We start from the raw sequence: 25,582 nt of genomic DNA on the forward strand, positions 1-25,582 counted from the left end.
GAAGTTTTCTCAGCTTGTTTTGTAAGAAACAATTGTGAATAAATCGTATCGTGAGATCAGTACGATGACTTGCATCGCACCGTGAGCTGAGCGAATAGTCTCATATGGTTGGTTTCATAGCCTGGTTTGAATATATTAGTTTATATACATATTTCATTGTATTAAAAGTTAGTTATTTTTACTTTGCGGAGGTCTACCGTTGTTTGATTTTTGTAATCGTATCCTAAACTCCAAACTCAACCCAACCAACAAAATGTGCATAAAATGCAAAAAGCACAAGGACACAGGTTTGACACTACAGAACTTTACTTGAATTGAATCCAAGTTCATTGTCTATACAATATATATTTACAATGTCTGAAATTGGGGAAATCAACAAAACCACTAGATACAACTGAGGTATTAGCTAAAAGCATGTACACGTATTTAACTATAGTAAATATCAATCGTGATAAACCATTTGAGATGTGTCATCTGCTTTAGAAAACATCTTATATCACAACATGAGGTAGGAGATCGGCGTCTCGTTTTCATGCAAGAGAAAAAACCTCTCATCACACTTTAAGATTGGCAAATAGAAGTCAAGATACACACAAACACTGCATATCATCTTTCAGAATTGCAACTTGGCTGTTTACAAAAGTCATATTTTTATTACAGTGTTGACTTGAGTGTGTTATCAAAAAGAAGCATCTGGTTTTAGTACAGCAATGTCTTAGTTCAACTTTACAAAAGGTGTGATCAAATATTGTGGGATCAAAGATGACGGGACACATGCTGTGCTGGTAGTCATACAACCATTATAAAAATGCTCGTAACTTATTCATTCTTCACCAATTTCACAACCAGCTCGAAGGAGCCGACGTATTTATCATCCCTTGTAAATGTGGGACATTTCTTTTTTCCTCTATAATACGAAACAAACTATGAGATTGTTTCGTTAAGATACATTGTTGCTTAAGATATTATACCAGGCCTATAGATACATATTTTCTTTTTAATATGTACAACGTTACGTGTATTCAATTGCTTAACACTGCAAAAGCGTTTAAGAGTCTAAGTAGTACTGTATTTCTATGCCCACATTTGCTCATAAATGAACATATCATTCTAAATAGAAGATATACAGCGCCCCCTTGTGTACAAAATGAAAGTGTTCATAGAAGTGTCAAAAATGAAAAGGTTTGCTCTAGAAGGCTTCAGAAATACACGAAATACCCCCAAGCTATCAAAAACAGCATTGAAACGGCTGCTACAGAGGTTACTTTGGTGAAAAAAAACAAACCTAATACTGATCGTACAGAAATTGCAGTTGACACGCTGTAGTAATGCCGTTCATTACAGTGCCGAAACAAATGCTACAGTCTCTTAATCTTTCAAGAGGAAAACAAAAGATCGGCACATACAACCAGAGCTTTATATCAAATCACTCTTGCTTATGATGCACACTGTCTCTCTCTCTCTCATATCAAAAGTCTCAGGCATTTCATCTTGACAGCTTTTCCCATATAACATACAGAAACATTTGTTTAAAAGCTTGTGTGAGTGAAAGAATACAAAAAACATTTCTGCAATAATCACCTGCGATTCAGCATAACAACAGAGCTCACAATACATGCAACTTTTCACTTCTTCTCTGCAAGAATTCTTGTGATAACATATCGAAATCATGGGGAAGGGAAATCCTTACGTCACCAAAATATCAACGGGTTGTCGACCTTAGCGTGACCCGGAGACACCGGGCGGCATGCTTCACTTTCTCTGATGAGTGGCCCCATGCATCCCATACCACCTCACACTAGATCATATATATATTTTAGAAAAAAGCTCGGGACACACCCAAACGTGTTTAGAAAACGAAGATTTTTTATACGAATTTCGTTAATATATTAATGACTACTGTATGTACAAAGTGTATATAAATCTTTATTAGTTATTACATTAAATAATTTCAGAATAAGGTTTTAACACTAACAGAGCACTCTTTTACAGTACAGTCCTTGATTGGGACAGCTGGGTTTTTGTTTTTTTATTCTTCATTGCTGGATGTATTCACATCAGTTGGGCATCTTACAATCTCTCTCTCTCTCTCTCTCTCTCTCTGCGAGGTTTTGCACTGTACACAAGAAACAGCTGCGGCTCGGCTGCTATTGAATTCAATAAGATGTGCACGGTGGAATGTTTCTATAAGCTTTATATGTACAACGCGAAAGAAGATTTTTGATTAACGCCCATTATTTTCGCACACTCACTCAATAAAAACTGGCCCAAATATTTGACTTCCTGTCACTTTCTTTCTCTATCCATTTATGTGTGCTTTCCGTTGGATGGGAACGCAAACCTACGCATGGCTGCTGTACGGGTGGGCATGGGTCCGTAAGCGGCCCCTGGGCATGTGCTACCCCATTCTGCCGAGACAAAGCCTGTCCCTCATCCCACGGCGACCGCGAGCTGACATGACAGCATCAGTCCCTTAACAGTCCTCCCCCGGTGTTTTCCTTCTCTCAGCCAGACTTGTTTGTTCAGTCATCCAAGATAATGACACAGAGGAATGAAAAGCGGTTTGAAAAAAAACAGGCAAAACACCCAACACGTGACAGCCGGTTGGCTTATCGCAAGATTCGGGTTTAAAGGGACAGTTCACCCAAAAATGAAAATTCTGTCATCGTTTACTCACCTTCAGATTGTTTAAAAACCTGACGTTCATCCTTATATCTTCCTTTGTGTTGAGCAGAACAAAGACATTTATACAGGTTCGGAACAACCCTCGGGTGAAAAAATGATGAATTGAAATTTGTACTCTTATTTGAACTGTCCCTTTAAGGACAATTGAAGAAATATGCATTATGGGGGACGACAACTAATGAATGTTTGCAAAAACACATTAAAGTGTGCTTGTAAGAGAAAAAAACCTTCATTCAACTGCAGATATTCGCTGTGGTTAAACGTGAGTGTTCATTCTGGTCACCAGCAGAGGGCGAACGTGAATCTCGGCTTACTGCACCACACAGGAATGTCAGCCTGCACAAGGCTCAGCCATACAGACAGGAAACGCATAATCAGACTCAAAAGACAAACTGTGGGGTTCATGATTCCCTTTCCTTTAAACATTCCACCGATGCATATGTATGGATCAACACGTTTTGCCTCAAACACAAAAAAGGTAAACATGGTGGGGTCGTGCCGCTGCACACGCAGTCGTTTGGCCTCTCGATGTTTGTCGTCCTGTGGCTCCGGGTAGTATTAGAGTGGGTGCCAGTTTCCTGTGGGGTCACTCCACACACAAAGAGTTGGGACGGGAAAAGCGCTCGACTGCCGTTCTGAGCTCAGCAACACCACAGGCGGCACAGAGTCTTGAAAAGAACCAGCGCCACTGTGTCCGATCAGCCTTTCTGGCACGATTATAAATAAACACAAACATCCAAACAATTGCTTAATCACTGGTCTCGGGTCAGACAAAAGTCGTTTTAAATAAAGACAAACGTCGAGTCTTTTTGTGGCGGGGGGACACAAGGGGGAACGGTTATTGGGAGAGTGGCTCTATCCTGCAGAGGGTTTGTTTTGCGTTTTTTGTCTGGGACTCTGCGGGGAGTGGACGAGCGGGTTCCCGGGGAACAGACGTAGAAGGGTGCGAGGGTGGGCGGAGGGGGCCACGGGACGAGTTTAGCTAGAGGTTACCCCGGGGGGCGGTGAGTTGGGGGAATATTGGGATCGGGGGCTGGCGGAGGGACTGTTGCTGGTGTTGCTCCCTTTGGTGCCAGACTGAGCCATCTGCTGTTGAAGTTGTGAGATCATGAGCTCAAGCTTCTCTCTGGCCTCTCGCTCTCTGTGCAGCTCGTCCTGCAGTTCCTCTCGCTCCGACTCGGCACGCTCAAGACGACTGCGCAGCTCGCATAACTGCATGTAGAAAGAGAGAAAGCGGTTAGGAAGTGACTATGATGACCGTGTGACTGTTTTGTCTGTACAAAGCTAACAAATTTCAAAACCCTTTTTGGCACAATGATCGTGAATTGTTGGCCTTGCCTTAAAACACACAAACAGAATGGAAAAACAATCAATTTATAAAACAGATATATTTTGGTGATCTAAAACACAACAACGGTATTGGACGCGTAAAAATGCAAACCATTTAAAGTGGTTTTCGAAACGGTACTATTATCATCTTTTTGTGAAGCATAAACACTAATATATATTGATTTTGGCACCACTACTATCTATGACCGGTAGTGTTTCTTTGCAAATATATAATCATAATGCCTGTACTCTCATGTCAGCGCTGTGCAGGAATAAACCGGCAACATGATAGATGCTACTTATATTCGATCAAACACAAAACTTTTGTACAGCGATGCGTTAAGAGACGATAAGCAGTTAAAAATCAGAGGTAGTGTGCGAATCAGCCGGTCACCGCCAGTATGTGTGTGCATCTCTTTCTGCAACCCAATCACTCCCACACACAAACACGCCGTGCTGATACGTGCAGCTCCGATGCGTTACAGTTATTCCCAGGCATGCGCAGACGCCTCTGATCCCCGCATTCACCTGCGTGTTGTACTGCGCCTCCTGTTCTTTAGGCTTGCAGGCGCAGCTCTGCTGTCTGAGCTGCTCCAGTCGGTGCTCCAGCTGTCTCTGCTCCTGCCGCACCTCCCCCAGTCTCTGAGCATGCTCGGTGTGCACCGCCTCCAGCTCGCTCTGCAGCTCCAGCTGCTCCGCAGACAACTCCCTCAGCCTGGCCGCCTCGCCCCCACGCACTGCCTCCAGCTCCTACACACACACAGACATGCGTCAAACAATATGCCCCGTGAAGGATGCTGGTTGTGGTGGGAGGTGATAAACTTCAACTGTTAACATATTTCATTCTGCTCCGGCCTTCAACCTCACTCCCGATGCAACTATCTCCGTCTTTCTCTCCACAGGACAACAAAAAAGATACATCTCTCTGGCTTTGCTCCCAGCTCCACCGAGCTGCCTTTTGAGAGGAACGCTTTTAAACATCATAGCCAACCTCCCACCATCTGCAGTACGCTACATTCTACAACATGTCAATTTGGTAAAAATGTGATGATACATGAGACAATGATAAATGTGACTTGGTCTTTAATGTCTTAAGTTTTTAGTCTTGGAATGTACTAGTTTGTGGTCAATATACATTGACATGCTGATACACAAATATGAACATATACAATGTATGTAAAGTTTGGATTAAAAACTATTAGATGCAATATGAGTGTGCCATGTAAAATGAGTGCTTATGTACTTTTGTGAGGGTACTAGTTTTACATAAGTGAAAATGAGGCCGTGAGGGATGGTCTGAAGTACTGTATCATCCCTCATGTGCTTTCCGTTTTGTATGGCATGCGAGTCCCTCTATAGGGGGTATTCAAACCCGTCATCTCAGTTATGCTTCCTTAAAAGATAGCCGTCTACATAGGCAGATTGCTAGGATTCCCGACATCGCTTTGACGAATCTCACCATCTCCAGCTGCAGCTGTTTCTGAAGGGTGGAGTTGAGCTTCTCTTGCTGTCGCCGGTACATCTGCACGATCTCCAACATGATCCTGTCCTTGTCGTCCTCAGCACCGGCGTCTCTGCCCGCCGCGGGGGCGTGCTGCTTGCCGCCCGGGTTTGTCTCCATGGCGACCGGCGGAGGAGGCTGCCGGCGCTCGCGCGATTTGGCCTCCTCTGCGACGGATGAAGGAGATGCGGGGAGATCTGAGGGAGGAAGAAGAAACGAGATGACGCCTCCATAGGATCGCGCACCTTATCTTTGTCGTGTGTTGAAAGGCCCGTGTGACTAATGGTCTGTGGTTGACCGTCTCCTTGAAGGTCAGCGTGGCGTAAAAGTGCTGGAAGTAATACATCGAAACGCGATGCATGAAACAGCGAGCGGAGAGGCGCTTTGATACACACCCACACGCAAGTTACATACGAATCACATCGCCTCGGCAGCAGGAAGGACAGCGAGAGATAGAGACTCGTTTAAATGTGGGACAGGCGGGTCTGACACTGCAGAGCAGAATAGCGCTGTGCTGCTAGCCTCTGCTGTGACTAAGACCTGTCTGTCACACTCGCACACACCCCGAATGAGTCAGAGAGAGAGAAGATGGACGTGGAAAAGCAAGAACATGGAAAAGGAGGAGATGAGGAACCGCATGGAGAGACAGGACTGAAAACGGATACATGAAAGCATATGAGAATGAAGGGAGCGAATCAGGAAGCAGAGAAAGACCAAAAAGGAGAGAGAGATGAAGCAGGGGGCCAGAGGGGATAGAGAGCAGATGAAGAAAGTGTACAAAGGGAAGAGTATGACAGCGAAAGAGTGAGAGAGAGCCATGGGGGTGGTTGTGCTGCGGTGAAAACGAAAGACCCCTCCCCCCCGTACTCCACTCTATAGTGATCTGACATGCAGGGACAGCGGCCTCTTTTCATGCTGTCTCTTTCCTGGCAACTATAAAATGCGAGTTGTATTAATCAGAAGCGAGACGTTCTCTGAAGCTCTTCATCCTTTCTGAGTCAAACACACACACATGACCCTGAACCTGCAAATCTGTGCTGCAGTGCGTGTATGTGTGAATACAAGCGTGTTTTTCGGTCAGTTATTAACGGTGTGACGATGCGTTTATAGGTGCGTGTACTGACCGTCTTGGGCGAGAGTTCTCCGGCTGTAGTGTTGTTTAAGAAGGGCACCCAGCACCTCATGGCTGACCTCCCCCTCCTTCCGCAGGGACACGTTCGGGGCCACCATCTTATCGTACGTGTACAGGTAATAACTGCAAATGAAACACGTACATAAGTTAAGCGATCCAGCGGTAAGAGGTCTTTACACACATAACATGAAAGCTAACCATTAACTATTAACTATTAAACAAACTAGCATCTAGTTCAGTCGTGATGATGCGGGTCGATTTCTTCTTTTGATCCATTATCTTTTGGTCAACCAATAGAATTTACAATAATAGCATCTTGAATAGTTTTACATTTTATAAATCTAGAGGCTGTATTTTATTTTCGTTAGAGATGCACCGATATATCGGACAATAATCGGTATCGGTGGAGGACAAATAAAATGTCATAAAGGTTTAAAAACAGCCAATGATCAGGGCCGATGTATCCCATCAATCCAAGGGGTTAAAGGTATAGTTCACCCAAAATCATGTCATACAGTATATTTGTTGTTCTGTTAAAAACAAAAGAATTTAGGAAAACATTTAATAATGGAAATAAAAAATTTTGACTACCCCAGAAATCCCAGTTGCGTCCTGTTCATCAGAACAAAGACATTTATACATGTTTGGAACAACTTGAGGGGGAATAAATGATGACAGAAGTTTTAATTTTGGGAGAACTGTCCCAATATGAACGAATAACATCCAGAAAGTGAAGAAATATTGATTTAACCTTCAGAATCTGTATCGGCAGATAACACTCGGAATAATCTGCGAAAAAATTATGTACATTTACATTTAGTCATTTAGCAGACGCTTTTATCCAAAGTGACTTACAAAGAGTTCGGGGAGCGATAAGCGATATGTCATACAGATAGCAATAGTACAATAGGTGCTAATACAATATATCGGTGCATCTCCATTTTCCCTCCCTATGCATGTCTTGTTCAATATAGGCCAACAAGAGTTTGCTCCTCACCTCGGGTGGACGATGGGTCCTTGTCCCGGTTCCTCTTTGATATCAGGAAACAGTCGATTCAACACTTGTGAAGACTGGGAGTTACCCTGCGCACACAAACAAGCACGAATAAATATTAATGAAGCATTTCAATACGAAATGGACTGTTTGAATTAATTGTAAAAACACGCCTTCGCATATTTTAGGTTTTGTTACACACGGATTCTCAAGCGAATTTTACGGGAACCAGCCACACAGTGAGAATTACACCCGGATGTACAAACACAGAGACGAACTGAGAGAGGAAGTCTGAGAGAGCAGTTCAAACATCCTGCTGTAATGTCCCGCATGAATGAAAAGAGCTCCTCCATTAGCGGCGGTGGCTCAGACGATGACAGGTGGACCACTAAAGAGACATTAATGAAGAATACAGCATGTGTGTTTAGAGAGGACTTTCTGACTGTTTGATTCAGCCTTGCTGGCCTTGTTTACATCTGCCATTAACAGTCTTCAATCATAAGCGATACGGTGAGACAGATTAACATGCATCTCACATCCATCTAGTGATCACTTGCGATTGGATTTTATTAAGATCAGATGGGAGTGTCTGATTTGATCACATACATGTGTGCCTACGCGTGTCATGGTTTTAACTCTTAACATTTAAGGCAATGAACATGGTCAGATAAAAATATATTATTTGAACTAGGACTGGGACGGTATATTGTGCAATTATCGTCCTTTTCAATCATTTAGGTTAAATGCCATTAGATCGAGCAGTACTTCCTACTTATCAAAGAGCCGTAGTTCACGGAAGAGCTGAGCGATTTCAGAATCGCCCTAGACAGGTATACGCCCCAGCCATACAGTTTACTTTGGATACCACTGTGTGCCCTTAACGTAAATGTAAAAATACACATCCTTTATTATAATCGCACCCAAAACGTGACATTTCCGTCTGAATGCTCACTGCTATTTAAATCGAGCGGCTGTTTTAACTCAACTGTAGATGTGTCGCATGCGACCAATGTCGGACATACCGAAGCCCGCTGCATGCGTAACTATTCTCTGTTCTATATGTTTTGGGGTTGTAATGATAAGGTCGAGGTCTTTTCCCATTCGAGCGGATAGGAGCTGTGCTGGCACTAAACAGAAGATAGCTTTCCAGGGGAGGTGCTAAGTGGACCGACTGTCCTAAAAGGTTTTTCAGTGTAACGCGGTTTAGTATCCTTGAAGTACCTTTTTCTCCAGCTTGCTGTTGGGGCTGGGGGCAGGGTTGGACTTCCGACCATGACCGTTGTCATCCGCAACCTTCTGCAAGAACACACAAACACGCAAAACATTATTCGTGTTGATCACATGAATCTGATCACTAAAAAGAAACCGTAACTCGCTGCCTCTTCTCAACACGTCTAACAAAAGTAAATACGCGTGTATGTGAGCATAGTGAATCCAGGGCAAGCTCGGTGCTGATCAGACCAAGCCGAATATAGCCGACACAGAGGGATGAGACCTCACACTTATCCAACAACACACACACACACACACTATTGTGAACAAATATTTTTTTCGGGGGCAAAGCCGAGCCCGTCCCGTGCTTTAATCAGACAGGGACAGCAGAGGTTGGGTGGCTGCCAGAGGAGGACTGGGGTAAATTACTACTTCCTCCAGACTACGAGCTCTCCTGTTTCCTGTAGACGGAAGAATAAATAGCGATGTCGTCTCGCAACATTAAAGCTAGCTGTACGCGACATGGCAACCCTGTGATAAACATAAGAACGTGTGTGTGTGGGGGAGATACGGGCGTCTTTCTGGAGGGAGGACTGCGGCGTGAGGGAGGGGGCAGGAACAATGAGCACACTGCAGTGGTGAGCCCGTCTAACCTTGACAAGCGCACACACGTCCAACCGTCTCTTCCACACTTCATGACCCAGCCAGCAGTCTCTCACTTGCAATCACACTCTCAGATCTATCGCCTCTTCTCTGTTAAAGTCTACCGCCGCGTCTTAACCAGACACGACGCTGTGATACTTGACAAGTGACAGTGGATTTAATTGTATCTATTCCGGTGACGTCACGGCTTACAGCTCCGCCACAGCTCCGATACTGTTCGTCGTGAATATTAATGGGGCTGAAAAATGTTCCGTACGATAAATTCCACAGATTTATAAGAAAGCTCCGTCTAGACGCTCCTGATTCGCTTTCTTGTGTCTCGCATCCTATTTGATGGAGAAACACCTTTAGATGTCAAACAAAAAACAATGCATATAGCTTCTAGTTTAATGGTTAGTTAGTTTAAAGCGCAATGCCTTGTGGGATACAGTATTCAGTGGTTGAATGTGCATATCACGGACACAAACATTGCAGTGTAATAGTATGCTATTCTATACATCAGCGGTGAAGTCACACAGCTTCCCGTCTCATATCAACACGAAAGCAAAAGCAGAGGATTTATTTATCTAGCTGGCCTGTAGTGATTGTGATGGCTGCGAGAGAAATACAGCTCTGTTCTCCTCAAGGACAATCTCCGGCTTTCGCACACAAACAACATAAATCCACCAAATCTACAGGGGAGATGTTTTATATGAAATATACAGGCACAGAAAAAATGAAGAGACCGTTCCAAATTTTCATTCAATCTGTATTTCTTGACGTTTTGTGGCCATTCCAGTCTTCAAATTAAACCTCAGGAGCGACAAAGTCATCCAACAGCAACGTGAACGACTGACGGCATGACAAGACAAATGAAAACTGATAAAAATACAGGTTATTTTGAACCTTTTTACTAAACAAAGTCAAATTGAACTTGTTTGATCATTTGAGACTCCGTTTTCTTCATTTTATGTAAATAGAAACCATTTTTCTATCTTGATTTGGTAGAAATATCATTAATAGTTCAGAATGAAAGGAAAAATCATAATTTTACCCGGAACGCATTCTTATAAATAGTAAATTCAGAAAAACTGAAAAGAATTTTGAAATGGTCAATTTTTCCACGGCTGTTCCCACTTCTTTCCACTTTATCTTTTGTAGTAAGAAACTGCGTGCCGTTGTGAGTTAAACAAACTCGTCTGCTTATTCTACACTGTTTGTAAATAACAAACATGCGTCTTCCCAAGACGTGTATTTCTTATTTATGTTGCTGAAGTTGCCAAATCCTGTGGATCAGGTTGTTAGGAGTTCCTCTCTCTCTCTTTCACTCTCTCTTCCAGTGAAGCGATACCTCAGTTGTCTCTAATCTCTTTTTAATGAGTGTTTTATTAAAGCCACACACACATCTACTGTAACACTACATACTACTGCACTGTTAACAAATGCGATAAACACAAATCCCTCCAGACACAATGTGCATTCAACACACTTACACACGAATACCCTGTGGACACAAGGCCCGCTTGTCACAAGCATATGTGATATGCAAAACTCTGCGAAAAAGCGCATTAGACAGAGAGGCGGGCCGGGGGAAGTTAGCATTCCTTCGGCTCACTCATGCCGCTTCTAATCCATCCATCCACACGCGCTCCTCGTCCCCCAGCGTCAGGGTCCACAATGTCCCACACATTACAAACTTCACCCGTGAGGCGCCTCTTCCGTATATTTAAGTTAGTTTGCCGAACTTACCTCATTCAGACGCAAACATCAAAACAGAAATCGTCCTAGATCTACAAATATTTGAAACTCTGCGCCAAATCACGTGCGCAATGAGGTCACTGACACACAAACACAAATTCTGCTTTTGCTCTGACAAGGAACATCTGAGCAAAAAGCATGTACGCGGCCGACCTCATCGCTATATTACTAACTACGGAGATCCCCTGATGACAACAACGGCTACGAGAGGGGGGGGAAATCGACAGGGTATACGTGCATGTTTACAAGAGCGAGCCGGAAACACACGCAGTTCCCGGTATAGCCATACAGTGTTAGCTGGGAACAACAAGCAGCACGAGCTGATGATAAATCTTATCTAGACCGGCCTCGTGCTATCATTCAACAAGATGACCTTTCAAAGTCTCTGTGCGTGCGTGCGTACGCTAGGAATTTACACGCGATTGTGTATTTTATGTGTATAGAAGCTGCCCGTGACTCTAGGACTCTAGATTGGCACAAACACACACATAGTTTGGCACAATCCGTGTGAAAGGTGGCACATGAGAGTGATTGTGTGTCCATCTGTTGCAGTCCTGGCAGAGGGTTTCTATAAAGCGGAACGCATTGCAAACGTGCAGTTTTCAGTTGGAAACGCAGAGCTGCGGCTGCTGGGGCCCCTCACTGTACACACACACACAGGACTCCTATTCTCACACAATTCCACTGCAGGAAAACAGAAAGGACATGTGTGAGCCGGGCGGATCGCAGGCAAATGTAGGCCAGCTTGATGCGGCAAAAGAGAAAATGGAATAAGGGACAAGATGGAGATGGCTTGTGAATGTTCCAGTATGGGAAAGAGTTACTGTAACACTTCAATTACCATTATAGATTTTATAAACATTATTAAGACTAGTAGTTATGTAAAAAAACGATCATACTTCTGGCGCACCAGTCACATGGAGAAATAATCATACTTGTGTATCTGTGTGGGAGAAGACACTGCCAGAGGCGCATACAGTAGCGTGAGTCCGTGAGATGTCAGTAAGATTATCCATAGATAACAAAGAATGAAATTCCAGTGACCTACAGGCACCAACAGAACGTTACAAAGGCGTAACTTTCATATAACCTTTGCAAAACGTACTCGGTCCTTTGTCGGATGCACACTAGGGCTGTCGAAATCTCCGTTTTTTATGGATTAGCAAACGTTATTCAAAATAACGATATTACAATATCTACGGAGTTTTTCGGAAAAGATTAAATTCATTTTATCAATTCGTGTTTTCTCTTTTTGGTCGATGAATCGCACAATGTGGAAGTGAAGAGAAAGAGTTAACCATTGCGACTTTAGGCAAAATGTTGAACCGGCGCATAACCGCCACCTACTTTGTTAGGGTGTCTGTAAACCAGACTTTGGCGCTGAATCATTCACGATATTATAATATATATTGAATTGTAGTCGAGTATGATTTTGTGTATGCTTAAAGGAAAAATAAAGAATGGAAGAAAAAAGCGACAGAGCGGAAACCGTATTTACATTCAGTGTATACGTGGCTTATGCGACAGACAGAAATGCGTTTCTAATTTTGGAACTGTGGCAGTGAAAGTTGACCTGGAAGTTCTCATGCCCAGGATGGTTTTGCAGAGACGCACATGTAAATGGTTCTTGAAAGCGTTCCTGACATTAAAATACTCCAATATAAGTCTAATATAAATATTTCACTAACAAGCTAATGTCCACGTCCTCTCTTAAATCTGCTCAATACCTGTAACACACACGCATTCATATCAAAATAAGAGATCAAACACACACATCAACAAATGCGCACACACTCGCACGAAAGGATCAAACACACACAGAGTAAGGCTCAGAGTTCATTCCTGAGAGGATTTGGCGGTCAGCCTGGGGCACATTTTTTAAGGGAGGAGAGGGAGGGCTGAAAAGGCGAGGGAGACGAACATTCCGTCTAGACGTGGTCATCAATTGTACACAGTCTGCCTGCCTGTCTGCCCTTTCCAGACAGCACAAATCCACAGTCTAGTCTACAGCACGCAAGCTGATAAGAGCTTTACACAGAGCAAAGCTCACATGGGCGCACACGCTCGCGCGCAAAACCAACATACTGTACCGGCATCCGTGGATGGGCTGAGAGGCCCGGGCGCAGTTAACACAGACGGAACAGCTTCTCTTAGTCTCAGGTTTCACACGGTCCAACAGAGCTCTGCCTGTTCGCTTTCCTCCACACGAGATGCTTTAAATAGGTCTATGAATGGGAGATCTGTGTGCATGCGTGTGTTAGAAATGAGCACACTTTAAGTGTGCGCTAGTACATGCACAAACCGTACAGACACAAGCACAAACAGGCGTGATGGAGACTCGTCTATGAGGTGTGCGTTTTCCGGCTGCGGCACCCTACGGTTGCTTTCAAAAAGCTTCTGTCGGAGCTCACCCAGAGCCATCAGACACAGTGACGTTTTAAAACGACCCCACACACCCACGCGGTTCTCTGTAGGACGCAGAACGAGGCAGAATGTGACCTTCCTCGCTCGGTGGGACGCGTGCAACCCCTCAAAGCTGGTCAAAGGAGCACGACGTCAAACGTGAAACTGCCCACGTATCTCCCGACAGGTTACTGTAATGATTTTGAGCGTCAGGTACGATTTCTGTCATCATTTCAATTCTATCCACACAAGGACGAGTACGTAAAGTAACTTTTAATTTTCAATAGAGAGGCAAACGTTAAACAATGCAGATTTAATAAAGTGGACTACTGAGTAAATATTTAAAAAAAAAAAAAAACATTTATAGTCAGAAATAAACTGAGTGGTGTCAGCTATGTTTTCGGTCAACGGCGGTCATAATCGTCCATTGTATGTGAGGACAGGGATACTAGGGATAGCTTTATGCAATAAAATGTTAAAATGAATAAAGTCTGATTATTTTGGATATCTGTGCATCATTACACAATGTAACAATTGTTTGTTGCGTTTCGCTATTATTTTTACTGTTTCTTTATTAAGTTAAACATTTTGTACAATTTATTTTTACCATCGACGGTATATTTTCACACATTTATACATTTGAGTTTACATTCTTGTACGCAGACATTACAAGGTACTGGCATAACTCTGAGCTTAAAAACATGCGTTTAACATAACGGTTACAAAAAATTAGTCATACAAAACTTCAGAAGGAACGGGTTCTCTTTGCCTTTACGACGAAGACGGTCCTCACGAAGCAAGATCCAGATTTAAGGTCTTTGCACATTCAGTCCGAAATTTTCATATGCATTTTGTCGTATTTGGCTCTCGTTTGTACGGTGTGTCTGAATTTGTTAAAAAAGGCCACTCAAAATGCTTGACGGATGCGAAAAATGCATAAAACCGAACCCGGTCCAAATTTTTTATGACAGACGAAAATATCGGAGGCAGTGTGTAAATGTGATTGACACAACGTGAGGTTGTACTTATTTTTTTTTAACGCAAATTTCGGACTCAACGGGCAATGGACTTAAGTCACCCATCATTGCTTCATCCCACCTTCCCTGTATATTAGAAATTTCATGAATTTTCTGCCAGTGACAATTGAAAAATAGTTTGTAAAATGTGAACATTTGCAAAGTTTTGTTTTAGCAACATATCGAAATTACTGATATAAGCTCAACATTTCATCGATCTTAATATACACTTAAACACTGATGCAACATGAACATAAATATCACCACAATAATAAGTACAATAAATAATAAAACATTCAGTTTGATGTGTACGTGCGAAAGAAGGGGCCGGTGCATTAAACTGTGCAAGAATCAACAACATGGAAGCTTGATACACAAAACTGAATGTGAATTTCACAACTGCCATCTGAAAACTGCCCCAGAGACAGACAGAGAGAGAGAGACAGATAGAGAGAGAGAAACTGCCCACCCACTGAGAGCTGGCGCACACACAATTTTACTCTTACACACTCGACACAAGGCAACTCATGCATTTTACATGGCAGAGCCCGTTTCAGGCCACAGTGACTGCCTTTGCATAGAGAAATGGAGAATAAAAAGAGCGAGAGAGCGAGAGAGAGAGAGAGAAAGAAAGAGAAAGCGATGTCCTACCCATCCACCGTAAGAGGAAGCTGTCAACAGAGATCCACCCTGTTACTAGCACACAGAAATGCTTACACAATAACCATCACACTCAACATAAAACAACAAGCCAACATAACACACAGGGTGTCAGCAGAAATAAACCATTTCGATTATATGCATTTTATTGGTGCGATTACTTTTACATAGAATACCAAAACCATTCTCGACGCGAGCAGTACACCATGCGGCATAAAGTCCAGCGATACCACGTGTTCATGCTTTTCTGTGAGGGTTACAAATATTGCGTGACGCATACAAACACATTTTAGAATGTAACGGCATACAAAAGACATTACACACATATCCAAACACTTAAGGAGCTGAAACATGTCACAACAACACAAACAGGGAGTGATCTATGTCTGACATACAGAACTGCTTCCTGAGAGATCAATAGAGTCCTGTTTTACCGATCAATAATTACTGGACACTCATTCGTGACATCTCATTTGTCTGTCCTTTCTTTGGGCTGTAACAGAGAATCCAAATGTGTTAAAACGCTGACTGCCGCTCTCTAGAGAGACGTGAAGTCGCAGGTAGAGCTGTTGTTCGGCTGGAGGAGTCCCGCAGCTTGACGCAAGCCTGGAACAGACTGTCTTCATACAGTCAGGAGAGCAGAATCAGTCTCCGTAGGGAACGACGGGAAGAGACGAGAGGGGAGTGTTGTGCTACGGCTGCCGGCACCTCAATCACTGATGATTTGGGAAATACACTCTCAAGTGGGTGGAGGAAAGAGCGAGAGAGATGAAGGTATTTTTACAGTACGGGAAAAGTAGCGTCTTGTTGTGTACCTGCGTCTTACAGCCTGCCGAGATGCTGTGTCTTCAGAGCAAAGGAGCCGTCTGCTGAACAGCAGATCTTCCTTGGAGATGCGTTCGGGAGTTAGCAAACGGGAATGCTGCAGTAATGGGGAGAAAATATGCAGCCTAATGAGATTGTGGTGAACCGGGGGCCAAAGCAGCAGTTTCACACGGAAATGTGCTTTACCAGCACAGGCGAGCGTATCTGCGGGGAGAGTCTTCATGACCCATTTTAGCAGCTTCCCTGATGAAGCCAGACAAGTGCGGCCTCCTACATTTCAAGCCATCAGGAAGATGTCCGACCGAAGCGAGAGAAAATAATCATAGCACAACGTTTTCCATCAGGGAACGTTAAGATGAATCACTAGTCAGCAAAATCAGAGGGTTTTTTTGGGAGCAGAGGGACGTTCTGACTCCGCCGGTGTCCTCATTAGAAGCGGAGGAGGTTGGTCTCCTGTACGTCACTGATTAACAAAGACCAACTCTGCTGGGTTTGCAGACATGGCAAACTTTTAAGGACAAAAAAAGGTTGAAATTATTAAAATGACAAAATGTGTGTCGGCTTATGATTTATAATTTGAGACGTTAGGCACAATTTACATCTTACATAATGAAGCGTTATGTTTTGAATACCTTAGAATGAGCCATTTCTATCTACATACACCGCAGGTCCCCTTACATGGAATTTGCCTCGCCCTGTTGTTTCTACAGTAGCCCTAAACGGACAAACAGAGTGCATTTCGTGAATACGTTATCTTCTCCTGCACAGAAGCGAAATGACGACATCTTTGTCCTGTGTCAGACGCTGGAGTGCTTCGAAAATCTACACACAGAACCTTTAAATGTGTCACCATTTAATAAAGTTGGGTGTGGTGGTTTTTGTGACGCATATCAAAGCGTGACGGCTTCTGGAATGATAAGAAATGTAAGGTTGATTTCGTCCTTCCAGATTTTATTGGATTATTAGAAGTCTGGCCATCTGGCCATTTGATAGTCAGTTTAGTCTCGAGTGTGTTGTGAAGAGAAATGTTGTTTGGAGGGGAGGTTAATGTCTTCATTTTAAGATTATAAAGGCACGTGTGTTTTAAAAGTAACAAGGACCTGCACGTATAGATTATTTATAATCAACACTGCAATATTCCACAAAAAGTTAAATGTCAGTTTTGTTTTTCTACAGAAAAACTACAGCAGTTTTCCTAACGGTCAGCACTCTTTTTACAGTTATTTAAAGAACAGGCAGATGTCAAACTGTGTTTAAAGAGTGCCTTGTGCGGTTGATTTTCAACAATACATGTTGTTTTCCCTGTCAACCTTCTGATAATGAATAGTGGGTTTGTGGGACCTCATACAGAGCGTTTCTCTTTATCTGCCCCATGCTCTACTGGTGGATCTGGCTGGAGCTACTGGAAGCCTCCATTCAGTCTCCTGACATGAATCACTGCTCCCACTGGGGATCTGCATGTGACAGCTTTTTAAATGCTAACAAACAAATTCATTCAAGTCAACACTTTCATGTTGCTTCCTGTTAAACTGCTTGACCCAAGTGTCGCTGAGGCTCTTCGTGGCGGTTGGATCAACTGGACCAGTCTTGACTCGGTCTGTGTTGTCCTGGGGCTGTTTTAGCTGCTGGCTCATCTAAAGGGATCTGGCGAAATGCTAGTACGACAATATTCCCAAAGAGCAGAGCCCCAGATCTACCCACGTTGTCTGAATTTTGAGCCAGCAGGGAGCGGTATGTTGTCTTAACAGCCAACAGGAACTCTGGGCTTTTTATAAACAGATCGCACTGCCCAAATCATAGTGTGTGCTTCTCTGGGGGGGCTTTGGGGTTAGTTAGCGATTCGTTTGTTTATGGGGACAGATGGGGATAAACAAAAGAGCATCGAGTTTGACTGGCTGAGCACATTGACGTTCTGTAGTGGAGACAGTACATCAAGGTACAGTGAGGGGAACGCTTCAACATGAACAGAGCAAACAAGTAAAACTCGCTGAACACAAAGACCGATGTCCTAAGCTGAACCAGACATTGAATGTATAACTGCAGATCTCTCTCCACTTCTTTAATATTTCACATTATTATAATTTTATATCAACCCATCCATCTCTCACCAGCTATATACTCGCTAGGGGCCCGTGGGTGTGCACACCTGTCCATGTTTTAGCTTCACCCTTTACGTAAATGTGCGTTTGTCAGCAAGTGTCTTTATAGTCATCAGTAAACATGTCCGTATGCATTAGCAAGTGTTTTATTTATTTATGAATGTGGGTGTGTGACTACGTGTCTTAATGTTCCTTCTTGTCTACGCACACAAGAGAAGCACGTCTGGCAAATGCAGACGTGATGTAATGAGTGGCATGCATACCTTTCACTGGGTCTAATTCTGTTATCTTATGTGGGTAGCTCTGACTACAGTACAATGCTATTGGTCTAAACTCCATACATTAGACATAAAACAGCAGTGAAATTGTAGTAACACACAGCAATTTCTCTTAGACAAGCCAGTTTACTTCTTGCAGCTCACCTTGTAGGGTCACTGTTTCACAGTTACTGTTTGACTAAATTCATCCATCAATCCCCTCCAGTCAGATCAATAGTTCTCCTCAATCACTCTCTCTCTCTCTTTTTCACATAAACACACACTCATTGCCCTCTGCTCTCTTTACGTAAACACTGACAGATTGGTTTGTTCTGAGAGGCTAAGCTTCATCCACTGGAGTATCACTGGACCAGACCCTGAGCTCAACATCCTCCAACTGAGCCTCTGCCCTTTTATTACCCTTCAATCTCTCACCAAATACAGATCACATGAAGATTAAGTTCCCATGACACAATGTCATGAACTCCATCTGAAACTGCCATGCTTCCCATGTCAGGCACGTCTCTGTGCCAAGGAGAGAGAGAGGAGGGAATAAAAGATTAACAACCAACAGTGAAAGCCTGAGCAACTCTACCCAACAGAGACGAGACATGGAGAGAGAATGAGAACGTGTGAGAGAAATAAAAAGAGAGGAGAAAAAGAGAACTGAATATGATAGACACCAAGGTTGACTTCATACTAAATCGATACCTAAATACCATGTGAAATATTTTGTACCACACTTCGATACAATGATCAAACCTGTGACAAAATGGTGAAAGCGCAGCAACGCGAAGGTCACAGCAGTCATAGAGGAAGTCAAATGAGAAAAAAGAGAAAGAAGTTTAAAAGGAAGTCATGTCACAGACGTGGTTTGCGGTCGGGCTAGAGGATGAGAGAACGAAAGAGCGCAGACAGGAAAATTACATCTTTTCTGTGCTCGATGTGAAGAGGAAGGAAAGAAAAACTGTGTGGAAACGAGAGAGAGCTGCTTGAACAGCAGAGACGAAGCTTCCTTTCCTGTGGAGCATGAAGTCACTGGCTTCCCAGTTACAAAAGGAAAGAGAGAGAGAGAGAGGCAGCTGTCTGGTGTCTGAAGTGCAGCCGCTGTCTTAGCCTCACTGGGAGATGGACAGGGCTCCATCTGTCTGCCGGCCAAGCCTCAAACCAACACAGCTGTCTGTCTATCACTGCCTTACAAACACACCAACTAACAAACATACAGCCAGAAAATAGAAATCTACATAAAACAAATGTAGTTTTAGTAGGTAATACACTGGGTAAAGCAAAATTGTAGAATATATTGCTGCGTCTGAAATCGCCAATTTCCATACTTAATAGTATGAATCGTCTGAAACTTCAGTGTGCAAAAACCAGTAGGCGAGGAATACCCGGATAGTGTTCTACTTCCGCAGAGATTTGTGAGTGTGGATCGGATGGACACGTCTCTATCCCATGATGCCACGGGAGCTGAGCATATTTAAGTCAAATAAATATAGCAGAAAACTTTAAGGCGATTATATGGCCCTAATTTATCCATTTGAATAACGTAAATGTCCTTTTTCAGTTACCTATCTATGTATGTGTTGACCTGCACTTGTGTTTTTTTGATAACAGATGTATACTTGTACTACAACTGTTTGGCCTGTGCTACAAAATTTTAAAACTCTGTAGCACCGGTGAAAACTTAACATACAGCCCTGCAAGAGTCTTGTGTGCAAACGGCTAGCTCATGACTCCGATGTAATCCTTCAGGCCTAATGTCTAGGGTGTGGACTCAGAAAATATTTGTATTAAAATGTAATTTTTTTTTCACCCCGAGTGCTCTAACAGTGATGTAAATATAGTTCAGACAGTCTCTAGTCAGGTGGTCCTGTCTGTATTTAACTATGAGCTTTAACCACTTGTGCTCTGTAGACACACTGCAGGATACAGTGCTAGGCAACTCATGTAAATACAGACATACACAAACACAAAAGCTTTCCAAGTACGTTCTTCCACTCTCTTTCATTCTCGCCTACCAAAACAGTCTATTTGGCCCTTCCCAGACAACATTTTTGGACATTACGGGCACTGTCTACAGCTCAAAACCCAATGAGCTGCCAACCTAAACAAGCACATACTGATGGTGTTCTAAATCCAACAATTTGAAAACCTTTTGAAAACCTGAAAATACTGTCTTTGTATCAGCTGACTAGGTTTTGAGCGTCTCGTGTAAAGATCTATCTCCAAGGTTCTGGGTTTTACCAACATCCACACGGCCACCTGTGGAAAATCTGAGTCACTTGTTCTGGCACTGGAGCATCGCAGATGTTTAGCATGAACGTTTCACCCAATAAACCCATGTCTGCCCTGCTTCCTGTACGTACACACGAGGACACCACTTGATGAGCGTGCGTGTGTTGTTTCTATTTACCAGCATGCCCTGTATAGACTCAGCGACTAATGACCTATGGTGCATGCACACACACACGTTTGTTTACAGTTCCTTCAAAAGCCGTTGGACACAAATGTCGTCTCAATACCACAACCACCTGTTTCCTCGCTACCTCACTCGAGACATTACTCGAGACATCCTTACTTGAATAAGCATAGGGTTCACTTATCTTTTATTGGATATTTAAATGTATATAAACCTGCATTACAACTTTGTGCGAAATATTACAAAGATAAAGATAAAAGGAAGGGCACACAAATTCCTATAAAGATATGACGCAAGGCATTAAGGCAGGTCCAAGACACTAGTACATAGACACTTGTTAGTTAACAGCTCGCTGTGTGGAGAGGTGTTCGTGACTCACTGAGCTTGATATCTCTCCCTCGGCCGAGTACAACTGAAGCGATCCCTTTCGGGAGTTTAGCACATGTGTGTGTGTGAATCAATTTCATTAATGTGTGTTGAGCGTAAGTGGGCCGAGCGTTACAGTGTAACCGTGAGCTTGTTTGTGTCAGGGTGAGGTCAGTCTGTGAAGCAGATGTGCCTGTATGACTGATAGACTCAAGGTTGGTCTTAGGCTGATTCTCTGTAAGGGAGGGGTGGCGGGGGTAATGTGGTTTGGGTGCTAGACGAGACACCAGACGGTATTTCCGGCACACTTGCATAAGCACACAGAAGAGGCCGGGGCCTTTTTCCTCTGTAAGACAGAACAGTGTATTGCGTGCGCATCCGTACTAGCAAGAACAAGCAATTGTGTCAACTGGAACATTACAGGCGCTATGTTAAACGATTAACTGCTGCCACTTGCATTTGAAAAAAAAAGTGGCCGCTCTGACAGCAGCAACAGGGGGTCAGTCATTGTTTAACATGAGCTAGGATAACAAAAAAAGCTTTGCTGGCTTGGTCAAGAGGGTCACGAGACGTGGCTGGTCAATGGGGGTGAAACAATCCAGACCTTTTCATCCTGAAGGGCTACAGATTCTAGTACACCTTGTTGTTGTTTACCAGAGTAAACCATCTCTAGATTTCGAACTTCAAGTGCTTGTCTCATGATGCAGTGGGGGTATTTCAAAGTACAACTAGACAATTAAAACCCTTTTTTAGTTGTTGAAAACATTACATTTTGTACTTCATAAAAAATGCAAATAGTTAATCTCACAGTCACTTCATAGTGCAATTCCTTACGGTTTCATTTTAAAGTTGTACTAACTCCGTCTGCCCCTATAGGATGACCCCGCTTTGACGGAAGAAGCAAATAATGTACTTCCCCTTCAGCCAGACCAACTGGACTTCCCTTCATACACACATCCCCGCTGAGCATGTGTCACCTGTCCCACACCACCCCATAAAACCAGGTCAACACTAGTTTATCAAAACAACTACAGCCTAGACATTCCACTGCGAAGCAGACTATCACACGTCACCATCTGGTCACACGCTGGCGAACATGAAGCAAAACTTGACCCCGGCCTTCCTGACAACCACCGACATAGAAGGAAAGACAAAACACACTTACTTTGTCTAAAGGTCTCTTCAGATGATAGTGAAACTTCTCCTTCATCTCGTCCAGCAGTTGTTTGAGTTGGGGCTCCTCCAGTGTGCCCTCGTGCTTGCGGCCCAGCTGCAGGTAGCAGGGCCACTTCGCCGAATCGAAGCCCCAGTGGCACGTCCTCTTGTCGGGGGACTTGTGTGAGTGCATGACAAAGTTCTGCGGGGAAAAGAGCAGCTGGCATTCCATACATTGAATGCAGGGGGCGTCTGGCCGAACGTAAAACTGGGGCACGAAAAGGCCTTGGCACTTCCCCAGACAATGGTGCTCCACCTGGAAAGTGCCCTCGCTCTCCTTCAGCAAGCCGTGGCCTGGCAGTTTGTTGCTGGGGTCGGCTGGGAGGGCGGCTCCTGGGCGGAGCAGGGCATTGCAGAGCCTCTGGGCATCGGTTAAGGTAATGAGGCCGCAGGAAGGTGCGTTGAAGGGCAGGATACCTAGCACCTTGAGGATATGTAGCTGCTCGGCATCACAACGGGAGCAGTAAACGTAAAGTTCATCACAGATGGCGTTAATCTGCTGCAGAGAGAAGTCTCGGAGCACTGAGTTGAGTACCTGGGGTAGACATAGACGTTTCTCACCCCCCACAACAAAGCAGGAAATGGACTCTCCCTCTAGCAGGGAATGAGTAAGCTCAGTGGAGCTGTCGCACGGAACCAAGAGCGGACCCCCACCCAGAACCGGGGGTGATGGTAGCGCTGCCATGCCAGCAGGAGAGGCGCAGTCTTGACCAGATTTCGCTGAGAAGGCTGCGGGACCTCCCAGAGAGCTTTGGCTGCTTAGAGTGAATTGAGCCAGAGTGTGCTTGAGACCAGCACTGAGATCTAAAGCCTTGGAAGAGCCAACCATGGGAGACTCTCTGCCATCAATGTCTATTTCAGAGTTAAAGTGCTCCTCGCGCTCTTTCTTCACCTTCGGTAGTTTGGGGGCACTCTCCTGACTGCGGCGTTTCAAGTGCATCTCTGCCATTACTCGTTTTTTAATGGGACCGTCTTCCAATCGCTCTCGGTAAAGTCTCTTCATGTTGCCTTTGAATGACGTCAGGTCTTTGAAAGGGGTTTTCAGACTTGTCTGAGGACTGGCCATCCTTGTGCACAGACTACTGGTTTCGTTTGGACGGAAAATATTTGGCTACGCTTCAAACGCGACAATATTAGGTTTGTCTTTCGTCTATCTTTTAAAGGTTGCACATCCTTTTGCGTCAAGCTACATGCATGATTGGTGACAGAAAGAATGGTCCGATCAGCTTCCTGCAAATAAAATAAGATTTGGTATGTGAGATTCACGACATAGCATACATCAACCAACTATGCTGGTTCTTCAACACAATATTGAACAGTTTTAAGCTTTTTTACACAGCGATCAAATAAAAAAAACAAAAGATCAGGATCATTTTATTTCACATTGATCCGCTTCTCAGCAGTTTAGCGCGCTATCACAGTCTGTGACATGTCCATCCTATCAACACTTGTGGTTTTATCTAACAAATTAACACGAAAGACAACCAACAGTAACTGAATGTGGCTGTACAGAAAATAAGGACAAGCGGCTATTATATATGTCTAACAACAGCAGATCTGCACAGTAGATGTAAAACACCTACACTATATCCAACACACTCGCATCTTATACAGGAAAATTTGATTTAAGTTAAATACAATGAAACGCAATTTCCGAGCCTATACGAGGGCAAAACGAGCGATGCCAAGATAATACAGCGCGTGCCAACGAGGTTTCGAGTAAAATCCAGAAAAATGTAAAAGGAAGTGCGAATGTTTCTCGACCAAACTTCCCACGATTCAAAATGACAAGTTCCTCGAAACAGAAGGACACATTTTATGGTTTGGCTTAACCGACACTTCGAGAGAATGACCCTGACCGCAAGCGTTTCGTTTCGTCAGAAAATCTGGTTTCAACAAACCCCGACGAAACGCAAGCTACTTTTTGCCTCGGAGGCACATTGTCACTGTGTGTATCCCCGCAAGGACACCGCGACTCTGTCTCCGCCTCTATCCGTCTCGCTCCGCTCAATCTCCGGGCACAGCTGCGCTGAGCGCCCGCGGTGTGACAAGGTCCCTTATCACCGGTACAGATCATTATTAGAAAAAAACATATGCCACAATAAAACGAAACTATATATATATACACAGACATATATATATCATAATATATAGCGTTATGATATATATATATATATATATATATATATATATAATTTCGATTATTGTGAATGATAATGAGTCATCTTCCAAGCAATGACAGCTTGACACCTGACCAAAACAACGTTAAGACCCCAAATGCATTTATCTCATCGGATGTTTAACATTATCATTTTTTTTAAATAGATAAATTGTCATTTGTAAAATCCTCAGCTTTTCACCAGAGCGACGCGGCTCCTCTCTATGCATATCGGCAATTCGTTACGTTAACACACCGGTTCCTCTCACACGAAATCCCGATAACCACTTTTTCCCAAATCAGTGCGAACCGGTCCGGTACAGTCTAGACATCGTTAGCAGTGAGGCTAGCAGCGCCCCGGCTGGACGTTTAGAGCCTTTAGCTAACCGAGCTAACGCTACAAAATCATTCCCGAGCCCGAAGTAAATCCCACATTCCGCATTCAAAGCACCCAGCGGCGCTTCTGGATCAACCAGACGTTACGTCCAAACGCGGGATAAATAAAACGGCGTACGGGTGCATTCGTGGAAGGGTGTTTTTAAAGGGACTTGCCTCGGGATGGTCGCTTCGGGTCCGCTGTCTCTCTCTGCCTCAGTCTGTCTGAGCGTCAACAACACGCGCACTGACTGAAAGCCTTCAGACAGCCGGAGCGCGCGCACGAGCGGAGCGGAAGACGGGCGCGCGGGCGTGTCTGTCTGTCTGACGCCCTCCCCCAGTGTCTTGCTGAAGTTCAGACTTGTGTAATGTTGATAACGTCGTTATTTTTACAGCTGGTATTGCTAATGTACATTTGATTTAAAACATCGATATGGTTGATTGTGTTTTTTTACTTCTTTAAAGTAAATTTTATATTTGATTTGCATATTAGGAAATACGTTTAATTTAATTGAAATGATGATTTCTATGAC

At 43.7% G+C, this 25,582-nt stretch overlaps 1 protein-coding gene across 2 annotated transcripts; it reads right to left on the minus strand.

Moving 5' to 3' along the window:
* Window positions 1–291: 291 nt before the first annotated feature.
* skila (SKI-like proto-oncogene a) lies at window positions 292–25,391 on the minus strand. Of its 2 annotated transcripts, XM_079453219.1 has the most exons (8): window positions 25,227–25,391; window positions 22,467–23,746; window positions 8,863–8,937; window positions 7,645–7,730; window positions 6,640–6,770; window positions 5,474–5,712; window positions 4,543–4,764; window positions 292–3,897 (listed from the first exon to the last, which is right to left on the minus strand). In XM_079453219.1, the coding sequence occupies exons 2-8, from the start codon at window positions 23,580–23,582 to the stop codon at window positions 3,664–3,666; spliced, it is 2,103 nt and encodes a 700-aa protein (XP_079309345.1). In that variant the 5' UTR covers window positions 23,583–23,746; window positions 25,227–25,391; the 3' UTR covers window positions 292–3,663. The 2 variants fall into 2 exon arrangements, with proteins under 2 accessions (XP_079309345.1, XP_079309346.1); XM_079453220.1 differs by lacking the exon at window positions 8,863–8,937.
* Window positions 25,392–25,582: the final 191 nt, after the last annotated feature.

Source organism: Barbatula barbatula (genome assembly GCF_947034865.1).
Source record: "Barbatula barbatula genome assembly, chromosome: 3".
Classification (NCBI taxonomy): Eukaryota; Metazoa; Chordata; class Actinopteri; order Cypriniformes; family Nemacheilidae; genus Barbatula; species Barbatula barbatula.